This window comes from Miniopterus schreibersii, assembly GCF_964146895.1.
Source record: "Miniopterus schreibersii genome assembly, chromosome: 9".
Lineage (NCBI taxonomy): Eukaryota > Metazoa > Chordata > Mammalia > Chiroptera > Miniopteridae > Miniopterus > Miniopterus schreibersii.
The window spans coordinates 12,370,810-12,385,570 of NC_138118.1; the positions used below are offsets into that span (position 1 = coordinate 12,370,810).

Here is a 14,761-nt window from a genome sequence, read left to right on the forward strand (position 1 = left end):
CATCACAAGCTGACCACGCTGGCACCCTGGTCCCGGACTCCTCAGCCTCCGCAGCCGTGGAAATGATCGTCTGTTTGTCATGGCCCCCCCCCCCCCCCCCCGCATCCACAGTAATTTATTACAGCAGCCTAAGGGAGACATTCGCTTTCCCACTGCATTCCCATCCACCTGCCTCACTGTACTAAAAATTCCGAGCTTAAATAAATCCGCAGAGATCCACAGTTTCAACACTGTCACAGAAACCTAATTAGCTGATCATAATGCCCGAGTCTCTAGTGCCTAGTGAAATGTGCAGACTGGGGTGGGCCATTTAGAAGTGACAGCTATTTTTCATCATTAAATTTTGAGGGAAGCCCAAAGTGTTACAACAATAAAACTCAGAAATGAAAGAAAGCATGACTCATTTTTAAATTGTCATTCTCATTATGACACATCACCACCATAACAATATCCCTTTGTTGTGGCAGGCTTTTAAAATAACTTTTCAAGCTTATATGAACACTTTGAAAATTATAAAAATTATAAAATGGGAAAGAACAAAGAAAATTAAAATTGGCCATAATTTCATCATTAAAAGACAGTAACTGATAAAATTCTGGTGAATTTCTTTCCTGTATTATTTTTTCTGTACATGCACGTGACTATTTTTAGAATGACATTATACTTGATATACATTTGCATTGGACTTTTAACACTTATTATATTACAGGCACTGACTTGTGTTTAACTCTTTATAATTTATCTAAAAATTTTTAACATATAGAGTGATATGAGAAATTGTACCTAAAGGACTAATTTTCTCCATTTTTTGAGTATTTCATCAAATTGTCATGGATTTTTTAAAAGTTTCTTAGGATATATAAAAATAAAAAATATAGATATCCTGTGTAGACAAATTAGGAGTTACAGAAAAGATATAAAGAAGAAAATAAAAATAACTGATCATTCTAGAGGACTATCCACTGTTAATAGTTTAGTGTACTTCCTTCTAGTCACACTTCTTGTCTAGTGTGTCGCTGTGCATTCACATACATCAGAGAGGCTGTAAAGGCACAGACCCCTTCTGAAGAGTTCTTTACTTGGTTTCTGTCACTGCTCTGGGTACAGATGATTGGATCAAGGATGGGTGCTTGACACAGGGGCAACCGGTCTATAAACCAGCCTGTTACCTGTGAGGGCCCTGGTTAGAGATCTCTACCCAAGAGTGACGCCCCACAGTAGACGGCGGTTGACTCATCCGGCCAGATCTTTGCTTGGGAAGTGTGGATTCAAGGTCTACAGAGAGATGGCCAATTGTGGCAGGCCCAGCTGAAGTAGAAACGGAGTGCAGTGGGATGCCCACAAAAGCCGAGCACTATAATCAGTAGTGGAGGGTCTGCTGTGGTCTATATAGAGTCCTCAGCTTATACGCAGTCAGGTTTTGAACCACACTTTGATATGTTAAGCACTGGAACCCCAAAATGACATTCTACATATCGGACATTAGTTAGTAAACATTTTGAAATACAGCATTGTGTCCATCAGGGGTGTTGACTGCAAATCAGACGTCAACTCTGGCTGATCTGAATATTAAAAAGAGAGTTATTGAAAAGCTATTGGGTAGTTTATAGACTTAATGGAAAACCAGAGAAGCAGGCTTAACAACGAGGCGCCAAGACACAGCTGAGGCGCGGTGCAGGAAGAGCCTGGTACACACCAGGCGTGTACTTCCCAGTGGACTCTTGTTCCACCACCGCTGGAGACCTGAATGACCTCGAACTGCCCCTGCATCTTTTTGTCACTCCCTCAAGATTCACAGTCCCAGAGAGAAGCTTCCTATTGTATGAACCTAGGTTATACACCGGTGCCCCCCTAGAGGGCCAGCACCTGCTCCCCCCAGTTCCGTGGCAGGAGGTGGGGCCCTGCTTCCCAGATTCAGGTTTGTCCGAAGCCTCGGATGGCGATGTGATCCTAACTGACCAGCAGAAACAACCCTCGCCACCCAACGAAACGCAACTCACCTCTTTTCGGGGTATCCAAAGGAGGTTTTAAAATATTCTTCAGAAAGCTCGAAGCCTTTCTGGAGTTCTAAAGTTGAGAAATAATGCAAACTATCCATGGGCGCTGGTACTGAACCCCTGAAATTGGAGATAACAAAAAAATCCAAAGAATTTTGTAATGAGAGCAAGTGTACACTCATCTAATACCCAAACACGGACCAATACATTCCGCGTAAGCGCAAATGTCAATAAAATCCGCTCATAAACACACGCCTCAGAGCTGGCGTTATTCCATTCTAATTTGTGGCGTAAGCAAACTTGTATCGGTGTACGCATTTCTTACCCATTAAACCATTAATAGAGGCCAATTACCTTCCTACTGATCGGTATGTATGTTATTGTAAACCCTAGTCCATTAGTGATGTGAGGCCCAGCAATATATATACTAACTACTATAAAAATTGAAATAGGTATTTTCAATTATTTTTGTAACCTAATGCTTTGAAATAATACCAGAATAAAATGTTTCTAAAAATTCTAGTATTATACTCCACTGAAATACAGTACAAAATATTCTTTTTTCAGCTATACTGGCCTGTTTCCCCAGAGTGACTTGAAAGAATCATTAACCATTTTCAGGGAATAAATTCTGCCACAATTCGCCCCAGACCTGCTAAACAGACTGGCTGTGTGCACATTGGCCCAATTGCATACAAATGCATGCAAATTCAAAGCACCTATCTGACCCAGCGTGACCCATTTGGAGCTCATATTTAAAACTGCTTAGTTTCTCTGCCTATGAAGTTTTAACAGACATGGCCACTCTGCGAGTGAGAGGTCACGCAGGCCCCAGCTTTCGCTGCTCTGGGGAACACCGCCTATCATCTGGCCACCACCCTCCCGGCCCCCAGTAGAACCCTGTATATAGCAGGCAGCCTGTCCTTTGAGTCAGGCCATCCAAAAATAGCCTCCCAATGTGGAGGAAATTAATCACGCTTTTTCAGATAGAGCAGATAGAAAGACAAACTTACTATTTATATTGGTTAAAAATTTGTCCACAGATAGCTTAAAATTACAGACAATAGAAAGAACTATAATTTAAAATAAATTTAAATTTAGAGGTCCTTTTTATTCTGAATTACTGGGTTCATTTTAGTATAGAGGTCCATGTTTATGCTGATGATTCAGGATTCACTCGCTATATTTGGATACTAGAAAGTCACTCTAGGGAGGGCCGGGTGTCAGTCAACATGAGAAGTCTCTACCTCTGAAACAGGAGCGTGTGATGCGGAGGCGTCTTTCCCATCAGGGCCTGCCGGGCTGCCTCATACTGTCTCTCCATGGAATTCCCTTCCTAGGCGAGAAATAGGACCAGAAAATTAGACTGATGTTAAAAATGTGTCAGGTGCGTAAAATGGCTATAATCATTCTCTTCCTACTGGAGATTGCCAAATATGTGCAAGGAAAAAGGGAAAACAGGTGGGCCTAAAAAAACAATTGCTGTTTGTCTGGAGGGGGGACTTTATAAATAAGATCAAAATACTCTTGTGAAGACTGGAATTTAATATATAAATTTTATATGACATCTAAATAATGGGGCAAATTGTTAACATTTCATGTTTATATTTTTTACCTTTCTAATGAGATTCTCTCTCAAAGAGCCAGATTATTACTGTCTTTTCAGTTTTCCCAGATCTTACACAAAGTAACTAACTGACGGGACAAATCCAACCATGTTGACGTCTGAGGCTGAAGTGGGACAAATTGGGAAGTCTTTCTCCTGTGTGTCACAGCACCACCATCGCCATCACCAACTCCTCAGTGAGCATTTGATGGGGATACCAAGATATAAAGGACATAGCCTCAGCATTCAAAAGGTTTATAACCTGGTGGTAAATGGAGATTTAAAAAGATGGAAGGGAAAAGAAAAGACAGCACATGCTGTTTTATAAATGGCACGACGTGTGTTTACGCAGATTGTCTGATGGAGTGAGGGCCTATTGAGCAACTGTCCATGTCCTGGGTGTCTTCACTTTAAGCAAAGCTAATAAATAAAATTCTTAATCTACAGAAATATAATTGGAAAGTGCTTATTTGTTTTACATAAAAGACTATTCATTGATAAAGGGATTTATATTAACTTTTATTTAAACAGCAAGTGCATTCAAAATACACTAATCTTTGCTTGCAGTAACTTTATCTGAAATAAACCTGACTGTTTTGATTTTAATGCCATTACTAGGCTTCTCTATAAATTGATATGCAATTAAAATCACATGGGAAATAACAGCAAACAAGCATGCCATGAAGGGAACCACGCCATCACTAGGAACTTTTTGGCGGGGAACCCAGCACTCCAGGCGCCCCACCTGCTGGGCCTTGGGGTCCAGCATAGCTTCAAGAGTTTGCACGTCTTTGGGGGGAATTTTTTAAGAATCGAGTTTTAAGGATTAGGTTGATGTGATTCTAAAGACGTCTTGGCATTTCAAACACTCATCTGCATGAGTGGCTCCGCTCTGCCTGACGCCAAGACTGACAGTGTGAGCTTCTCTGGGCAACAGCTCATGCCCTGGAGACCAGAGTCCCCTGCATGCCCTGCGCATGCACATGCCCCTTAGCACAAAGCAGGAGCTCAACCAATATTTTGAACGTCCAACAATATAAACTTGGGAGGACAATATAAACAACGAATCATGTCTGCTACTCTGCATAATCTGGACTAGAATTTGCTGCCAGCTGCGACTAGCTTGAGAAATTCTAGGCCAGGGTTTTGAATTCGTCCCTTGGAAACCGTGACACACGAGAGCTAACGCCGGACCCCCTGACCTCGGCTCTCAGTGAACGTCTGACTGCCGAGGCCATTTCAGCGTCTCCCCGACCACGGGCTCCGAGGTGCCATGCAAGCAGGATGGGGGGACCTCTGCTGGGTGGGAGGCAGGGGCTGAAATGGGGCAGGAAGGGAAGAAAGACACGCTCTTTAAATGCCACCATTTAAAGGCTATACGTTTACGTAACTCCACAGATACGTCTATATTGTTCATATTGCTGTAAGGCTACCAACACTGACCAAATCTGCGGTCCTGCTCTCGTGGTCACTTCGGCTTCTCCCTCCAGCCACCCTACCCCGGTACGCACAGGTACTATTGTGATTTCGCTCTATCCCCTCACTTCTCCCCACACCGATGCCTGCTTTCAATGACATCGTGCCTGGGAAGGTGACAGTGGAAGTGGAAGCATAGCTTTAGGATCTTCCAGAATCTCCCTATAAATATAGATACAGCAACTAAATAGTAAAATAAAAGACATATCAAAACATTTGTAAGAAAACAAGGTGACCAGGTGTCCCCTCCAGCCCCCAATACAGGTGATAATAGTCACAAAGCCAACGTGGTATCCGTCTCTACGCAAGAGGCGGCCGGGGAGGCGACATGACAGGGCGACTAAACGGCCTGAGAAGGGGAGGACCCCAAAGAGCTCAAAAGTCTTGGCTGGAAAGAAAGGGGGCAGTTTGGGAACCGGCGCTGAAGCGTGTGAGGGGCTGTCCCCCCAGTAGCAGGTAGGAACAAGGGTCCCCAGTGAGCGCTGAAGGAGCCAGGTCAACCGTGTTCTTGAAACGGGCCCACTAGGGTCCCCTCCAAGGGGGCCTCGCCCAGGAGAGAAGCTGCGGGGCTGGAACAGATGCGTCAGGGCAGAGTCGACAGACAGGAAAGAGAAAGTCTAGACCAACGTGCGGGAGGGAAGCAGAGCCAGGGACTCTCAGAAAGAACGTTATTTTATATTTTATCACTATTTGAAGAAACCATGCAGCCTTCTAAAAGCCCGAGAAAATGGATTGCACATAAATATGAGAAATTTTCTGGTCAAACCCATAAAAAAGTTACTATAAGAAAAAGGAGGCAAGGGGTAGAATAACACCTGCACTTACAGGGAAGCCTACTCATAAAGCAGATCAAGTCCACAGGCTACCACTTCAAAATAAGCTAAAAGGCATTAAGAAAACGATGCGACACGCTAAGGAACAAATAAATTACAATTTTACAAACTCAGAAAGGAGGTGTCAGAGCTCAGGAAAGACTCAGAAATGTAAGGGGGGGAAAAATTCCCTTAGAAACAAAAACTGGACTAGAAAGAACACAAGAGTGGATGAACACGACAAATAAGGCCGTAAGTAGAAAGCCAACAGAGGAAAGTTCTAGAACTAATAAACAAACAAACACATGAGAAGGATTTAAGAGAAAATGATGGATATTTAGGATACACAAAGAAGACCCAACATGCAAACCGTAAGAGTCCTTGACAAAGTAGCCCCAAACAGAGAAACAGGATAAAAACCGCAATTCGCCCAGACGGCGTGGCTCCGCGGGCGAGCACTGACCCAGGGGCCAGGAGGCCGCGGTGCGACTCCCGGGCAGGGCCCGCGGCGGGCTGCGGGCTCCACCCCCACAGGGGGCGCACAGGAGGCAGCCCATCGGTGTTTCTCTCCCACCTACGTTTCTCTCTCTCTCCCCCTCTCCCTTCTCTCTCCAAAATCAATTAAAAAAGTACTTAAAAACAACACACACAATTCAACGATGAATTAAATTGTGTAACAGGCTGCTAACAACAGGCGGTATTCAGGAAACGCTGTTTCGCAGCCTGTTCTGTAGCTACTAGAGAACAGGCTTAGGAAACGAAGCAACGAGAGAGCCAGTTACCTAAGTTCTAAGGGCGAGTATCGGGCACCTACGGATTTGCGAGCTAAGACAAACAGGTAAAAAGGAGCAGGTATATAATGACTATGTGCTCTGATGCTGTTGCTATAATTCAACCAAAAATAATGGGGGCGGAGGGAGCACTTGGCCCCGATTTTTTAAAACTGTCCCCAGTTTTTATAACAGGTGCTGGTAATATTCGTATTGTTATTCTGTGTGTAATGTGGATAAAACAAATAAAAAACTCAATGAGATATTATAATGTAATCATCTCCTACGTCTTTCGGAGTCAGGATTTTCAGCGTGCAAGGAAAAAAAATATGTAATAGAGAAGCTAGGTCAAAATCCGAAAGTCCTGCATCTGCATTGGAAACATCGACTTGAACTCATGATATATTTTATGTACCCACAGAAGAGGCCCAGAAACGATGACCACCCAACAGCAATGAGCATGAGACGACCCCTACCCCCACTTTAAGACGGCAAAGCCCTTAGAGAAAAGGCTGGGTGCAGGCCTGGGGCCCGCAGGGAACGAGGGGCGGAGAACATCTTCTGGGTCACGTTGGACCTGCCGACCTGCTGTTTGGAGCAAGAGCTCGCCCATCGGCCGCCTACTTTAATGCCCTTGAATATTAAATGAAAGCGTCTGAATAAACTTAAATGTACTCTATTTTGTCGTATCTGATATTTATATTACCATACGTCGAAATTAAGCATATAGTTCGCCATGTCTCTGGAAATACTGCCTGGCGAGCTGAGAAAAAGGCACACATATCGCAGAGGAAACCAGGGACAGCCGAAATCAGTGCCGAGCGCTGCAGCGGCTCCTACCTCGAGCCTCTCATAATCTGAGCCTAAACAAAGAGCACGCCTTTCAAATTCTCCACTGCTTTCAGACCTTAAGTTACTTAAATTAATGTTAAGTGCACACACAAATTATCTCGTGACCGGTCAGCAAGGTGTTAAAAGCACTGGAGCAACTTGAAGGGGCTCTCACTGGCGAAAGGTACAATAAATGCCAATCAGGATAAAAAAATGCACTGGGTGGACAGCCTCCAGTAGGATGTGCCTAAATCAAGATCATAAATGACGTTTTAAAATTAATCGGTCACCAATTCATTCTCTTGAGAAAAGCACTTGGACTGCTGCTCTTACAGGAGCTGTCCCACTTGGTACGCGGGGGCAGGTGAGAGAAGCATCTCCTTAGGTGTCATTCCAGCTAAGAAATAGGGCGCTGAGCACTGTGCACTGAAAATGCACCCGAGCAGAAGAAAGTCCTTTGCTTCTGGAGTCAAAATAGACTCTTCTAAACGGTGTAATCTTGGCGAAGCTCCCTGAGCTGACTGCCTCGCGGTGTTGAAATAGTGCCTAGCAGAGGCAGGTGGCCAATATTTAGTGACCACAGACCCACTTCTCACTGGGTACTTTATAAAACTGTGCTACCTCATCTGCTACACACACACGGATTTGCTAAGTTGGCGCTGAATGCATCGGCCACTCAGCAACTTTTTCTATAGAATTGGCTTTCGGTAACCTGGCCGCTTCAGGAGCAAGGGTGTCCCCTAGGAGGGCAGAGCAACTTGCTGAAGAAACAGATACAACTGAAATCCAGACAATGGGGCTACTTCCCGAGGCAAAGGCCTAGTGACGTTAATTCCAGAGCGGAGCCTTCACTAAGCCACCCTCACCTTCCCGTACCTTCCAGGGAGCCGACCCCGCAGGAGGGGCCTGAGCTGCTCTCAGGGGGGCAAGTGGAGCACAGTGACATCTGACAAGTCAAACACAAGAGCTCAGCTCTCTGTAACCAACAGTCCATGTGCGTATCGTGTAAGTAAAAACTTGTCACTGGATAGTGTTACATACTTTTTGCAGCAATAAAAAAAGAGTTGTACATATATATTTTTTTTTTTACTCACACCTAAAAAGAAATTTGTGTTTAAGAAGTAAGGCTGATTAAAATTATATTTACAGTTCTCCGAGAATCTTTTAGAGACGTTCAAATTAATGTGCTTTGGGAGTCGTTCAGAAAAGTAAATACCATTCAAGCTTTGAAGAGAGAAAAAATAGAGCAACAGAGGACTGCACAGGCAAGGAATGAGGAAATGGAATATTTGACTAAATTATTTAAGACCACACTAAATTATGGTCATATTCATAGAAAGCATTGTATATTGATAAACTATTGGAGTAACGAGCAAGAAAAGTGATGTCAGTATGGTTTTGTTTTGTTTTCAGACTTGAAGAACAAAGAGGAATATTCCCGGACATTTATTCCCAAGAAAGACAAGTTAGTCGAGTAAAGACCCAGGGATCTCAGAGACAAGGAACAGAGACCAGCTGTGGGTACATCAGGAGTCGGCGACACTGAGGCTCTCCATGCTCCGCTAGCCCGTTTTCTACTTGTAGGAAGAAGGCAGGTGCAGGAAAGCTGCAGACGCACTGACCTGACCCTTCCATCGACAGAGACCGCACCTTCCACGAGGACAGGGACCAGGCCCATCTGGTTCTAGAGTCTAGAACAGGGTGTGGTCAGCAAACACCTGCTCTATCCTGGAAAGCAAACCCACATCCCACATACAAGGCAGGAATTACACAACTTCAGGATGGTAGAGAGGGATGCAGGAGGGGAGGGAAGGGGAAGGGAATAAATGTTGCTATTATATAAAGATCTAATTTAGTTTGTATATTGACATTGTATCTAATAACCTTGTCAAATGCGCTTATTTCCTCAAAACACCAATTACTTCTTCATACAATCGACATGTAACAGTGTGTAATTTAAGGTGTACAACAGCCGAGGGCCTGAGCCCTCTCTGCCCGCCCTGCCAACCACGGTCACCGCAGCAGCCATCAGCACTTGTTTTATGGTCAGCAATTTAGAAAGAAGTCCCATAAGCATTTGGTATAACAACTTTGTAAGGTAGATATTATTAGAGCTTCACTTTACAGAAGAGAAAGTGACATCTCATGGCAGACAAGCGACTTTTATAAGATCACCCGGGAGGTGGCAAGGCTGTCACGTGGGCTCAAGAGTTTTGCATTTCCTCTCAGGTGAAGGCACCAATAGGTAAATGCAGACCGAAGCAAGTTAGACCAAAAATACACACACACACCCCCCCCAATACACACTTACCCAACCAGTTATGACATGTGCATATGTGACTCCCAAGGAACAGAATGGTTTCCGTAAGGCGCAGACATAAGCAGCCGCATTGTTTTGTGATCGCTCCTTGACACACCCGTAGTTACGACCATGCGCCACCCCCAAGGTGGCCCCTTCTACTCTCACACAGCCTTTTTATCGCAGTCTTTCCTCTCCGGGTTCTCCATACTTGCTGCCCATTAATTGTATATTGAAATGTTGGAGATGAATTATTGCAAAGACCATAAAGTGTGGCTTTAAAACACACACACCACAATCTCCGTTCCTCTGTTCTCACCCCTGGGTACCTGAGTGCCCTTAAGCAGAGAAAAGCTATCTTTAATTAGGCCTGACAGCTTTCTAACAGGTAACATTCAGATGGGTCATGTTTAAGTAAATCACGAGTGCCCACTAACTGGCAGAGGAGTGCAAGTCAATGGTGCGTTTCTCATCGGCGTGTTGAGGCCCAGCTAACGGGGACGTGAGCTGGTCTGGCTCCAGCGCAGAGACTCATTGGGAAGAAATGAAGGTGGCCCATGGTTTGTGCTCTGGGGTTTACACTCGGATATGCCATGTACTAGGGGAAATCGAAGAACAATTTATATTTGAAAATCTAAGCTCCAGGAAGCATAAAGCCAGGCATCTAAGGAGGAGAGGATACCAAGCGCAAAGAGAAAGCAGTAGGTGGATCTGCAAAGAGCTGGATTTCCCAGGACTGGGGGGTTCCTTATGTAGAGGGAGGGCCCCTGGGGACGGCGAGATCTCAGAGGTACTAGGAAAGGTACCAGGACGACAGGGTACGGAGAACGGCAGAGCCACCGGCTCCGAATGGCACGCGGGGTCTCAGACAAGGCGCATCTCCGGGGTATCCCTGGAGGGCGGTCCAGAGGCCCAGGGCTCTCCCGCAATTTCCCAGGATGGTGTGAGCTCAGGACTCTTGAACTGAATCCAAAGACTGGGCGTGATGCCCACTCCTAACGACTGAAACTTGCCTCCCCACAGATCCTAGGTGGACGGGAACAATTCCAGATTTATTTTGCATAAATACGTGCTCAAATATCAGGGAACAAATTCGCATTTTTCGGATGTCCAGAGTCGACCCACGGCTCCTGTAAGAAGCCACCGTCTGTACCAGGGGGCCCCTGCCCCTTGCCTTGCCCCGGGTAACTGGGCACGGCCTGAAGCATCCCGCGGGGCCCATGAGACTCTCTTGCCTTCGGAAATGCGAATGAGAGAGACAGAGAAAATTTTCTGGAAACGTGGGTACAGAGCTAAGAGGACACGGAGAGTCGGGGCTGGGGTGTGCGAATGAGCGCAAGTGGCCAGCTGGGGGGAGAGGGGACAACGAAACAGAAAGGGCAGCAGAGACGCCAGGAGCCCCAGGCCCCGGATGCAGAGCCACCGGCCTCTAGTCCCAGCGCGTCTGCGAGGCCTGCGCTCCATCCCCGCTCGCCGTGGCCGCCACAGTCGCTTCCTCCGACTGACGCTGATGTGAGGGGTGTTTCTCACACCTCCAACACATCGCCCGTGACTACGCCGGAGCAGGAGGTCTACACCTGTCTACCCGCGGCTTTGCTCCTGGAGCACCCCGCCTGAGTCTTTTGACCAGTGCCTATGGTTCTGACCTTAGAAGAGGATAATTTTTTGCTTAGAACACGCTAGGCTTAAGGAAACGCATCCAAGGTGACAACCAAAGTGGAAGTTCCATTGCTTGTGCGACAACTGCAATGGCTGAGATCGCGTCGCACTCCCAGATCACCAAGGGCAAACCGTCACCCGCGGAAAACGGGCGCAACCCAATTTGAACGCAGCGCCAGCTCTGCACGCGATCCTCCCGCACGTACCGATTTCTCCGGGTCCTCAGAGACTCGGGTTGGGACTTGGTTACATGACCGGTGTCAATACTGCTGTGTCATGAAACACGGGCTCCCTCTGACTCAGCACGTGACCACTAAAAATTATATCCCAGCAACAAAGCCAGTTTTCCCTGGACCTACGTATCCTACAGCATTAATCCTATTGCTGTGCTTCTCTACTTCTGCTCAACAGAAGAACCGAGTGTTAGGGTTTTGACCAGGTAATAAAATCTAAACGGAATATTCTATTTTTAGAACTCATGTCTATCCTTAGAGGCATGGAAGGGGGGGGGGGGGACTGGTCTTTATGTGCCACCAGTCAGAGAATAGTTTTGGTGAAACTTATTCGTCTGCAAATAGGAAGCCCTGCTCCTGTCTGACACCCTGCAACGCTCAGCTGCGGCCTCCCCCATCGGCACCTCCTTACCACGGGTGTTTTTTTGGTTGTAAGTTTGGCCGATAATTTCACCAAGTAGTTTCTGTCTGTGGAATCCAGGAAATCACACGAATTCAAAGAACTAGACTTCTTAGATGGTTTTCGCAATTTCAGCCATGATTTATCGACTTCTGGCAGGGGAGAGAACACACCACAGTTTAAAAGACACAAAATAGGATAAAGGAACTTTGTGAAGTGAGAGATATGGTTTAGATCTGGCTTTGTCCAAACACATCCGCCTGCATTTCTGAAGTCTGGACAGTGGTCTAAAGCGATGAGGAAAGGCGTTCAGATGCCTGGGGGAAAGCTTCCCGGGCAGAGGGGGCTCTGTGGGGCCCAGGCCCACGCTGAACTCAACAATGAGCGAACCCAAGGCCGACGCAAGGAGCAGGCCGGATCCTGGGCTCACCTAACAAAACCAAAACACCCTCCCCTTTTTTTTTCCAATCCTCACTCAAAGATATGTTTTTACTGATTTGAGAGAGGCAGGGGGTGGGGTGGGGAGGGGGAGTGACAGAGAAACATCAATCAATTGCCTCCCGTAGGCACCACGACTGGGGATCAGACCCGAAACCTAGATCCGTGCGCTGACCGGGAATTGAACCTGCAACCTTTTGGTGAGGGGATGACGCTCAGACCAACTGAGCTCCCGGCCAGGGCAAAACCCTTTCCTTTTGATGGGACTATAAGAATAGAGCATTGAGGAAACAGACCAGGTAAATTTGAAAAAAGTTAAGATAAAATTTAAAGAAGTAGAAGCTATATTCATTGAAATAATTTCTATGGAAAGGATCCTCTCTCTCTCTCTCTATGTATATATATACATACATATATATGTATATATATATATAAGCTTATTTAAAATATAGCGTTCGTGCCAGGGTCCCTCGTTCCAGCTTTCTGAGACACAAGCCATTTGTACCACGGTGGAAACAAGCCAGGTTCCATCTGATGACACAGTGCAGCTGCAATTCTAACAATTTAATGTTTTAATGGTTTCTCAGCAACAAAACATTTTGGGTAAAGATGACTATTATCTGCATCGCAATGCCACCACCTTAATGACTTTATACTCCTGTAATAAACAGTTTCATACAGTTCTTAATATAGTGTCTAATGTCTCAATACATCCATGGACAAGAGATGCTACCTCTCAATTAAAAGGACCGCCCCAAAATTCCCAGTGTTAATGGCCCACAACAAAGCTTCTTAATGTCATCTTGTTCAAAATACCGAAGTTAAAGTCAACCCTGAGGCAACACTCAAAAATATCAATTACTTTACAGTACACAAAAATACCAAGCTCTTCAGTATGTAGGCTAAATTTATTTAAACACCTCCAGTGAAGCATGAATGAACTTAATGACGCATGACAGATTTTAAAGTCATTTTATGGATTAGCATCATTACCATATGCAGGAAAACATAAATGAAATATCTGGAACGACCAGAACTACATCTCAAATTAACTTAAATAGCTTAGACCTTTTAGTTAGAATTATATCTTTTGGCGGTCAAGTGACTTAAAATAGTACTTTTAGAAACCATTTTAAAAGAATAAGCCCAGAGCCCAACCTAAGTAACAAAGCAGTAGAAGCCACGTAGCCAAGAATAAAACACTTGTATGTGTGCCTAATATATTATCATGGAAACTAAACAGGGCCTTTTATGCATAAAGAAAGGAGAGAATAAACGATGCCAATGACCTAACACCACAGGGCCACAGCCGTGTCAATAACTAGTAATAGAATTAGAATCTGGGGATCAGAATGTGAATACAATTGACCCTTGAAAAACACGGGTTGGAACTGCGTGGGTCCACTTATACGTGTATTTTTTCAATAAATAGTGTAAATGTACTTTCCTTGTGGTTTCTTAATAACATTTTGTTTTCTTTAGCTGACTTTATCATAAGACTACAGCATATAATACATGTAACATACACAATAGGCGTTAATGGACTGTTTAAGTTATCAGTAAGGTTTCCGGTCTATGGTTAGCTTAGTAGCTAAGCTTTTGGGAAGAAGATATACATAGGTTTTTGTTTTTTTAAAAATATATATCTTTATTGATTGCAGAAAGAGGGAGGGAGAGGGAGAGAGAGAGAGAGAGAGAAACCTCAATGATGAGAGAGTCATTGATGGGCTGCCTCCTGCACGCCCCCTACTGGGGATGAGCCCGCAACCCGGGCCTGTGCCCTGACCGGGAATCGAACCCAGATCGCCCGGATCCTAGGTCCGTGCTCAACCGCTGAGCCCGCCGACCAGGCGATGGACATAGATTTTTGACCACGTGGGAAGCTACTGCCCCTAACCCGTGTGTTGTTTAAGGGTCAACTGTATTTTGAAAACCAAATATCACTATTTTAATAACCAACTTTTCTATATTAATGAGATTATATATACAGCAAAATAACTGAGTCACACTCTTATTAAAAACATGAGACTTAACATGTTTAAATACAATTTTTTTAACATTTAAATAAAATCTTGCAAAAAATGAATCAACGCTAGGGTTTCTCTTTGAAGACACTTGGAAATGTATGACTTGGAAACAGCCTTTAATTTTCAGACCAAAGTACTTAGTTAGCCAGATGACTGCCATATTGTTCACTTATTTTCCCACTCAAATGGAGCTTTTAAAAAACCTGTTCATTT

General features: G+C 44.8%; 1 protein-coding gene across 2 annotated transcripts in view; it reads right to left on the reverse strand.

The window, feature by feature from the left end:
* Nucleotides 1-14,761, reverse strand: part of LRGUK (leucine rich repeats and guanylate kinase domain containing) — a 92,652-nt gene that overhangs the window by 11,944 nt on the left and 65,947 nt on the right. For both annotated transcript variants that reach the window (XM_081146472.1, XM_081146471.1), the window contains exons 16-18: nt 12,096-12,235; nt 3,245-3,333; nt 2,001-2,117 (exon numbers count right to left, since the gene is read on the reverse strand). In XM_081146472.1, coding sequence (XP_081002598.1) covers nt 2,001-2,117; nt 3,245-3,333; nt 12,096-12,235 — 346 coding nt within the window. The remainder of the gene's footprint in view (nt 1-2,000; nt 2,118-3,244; nt 3,334-12,095; nt 12,236-14,761) is intronic.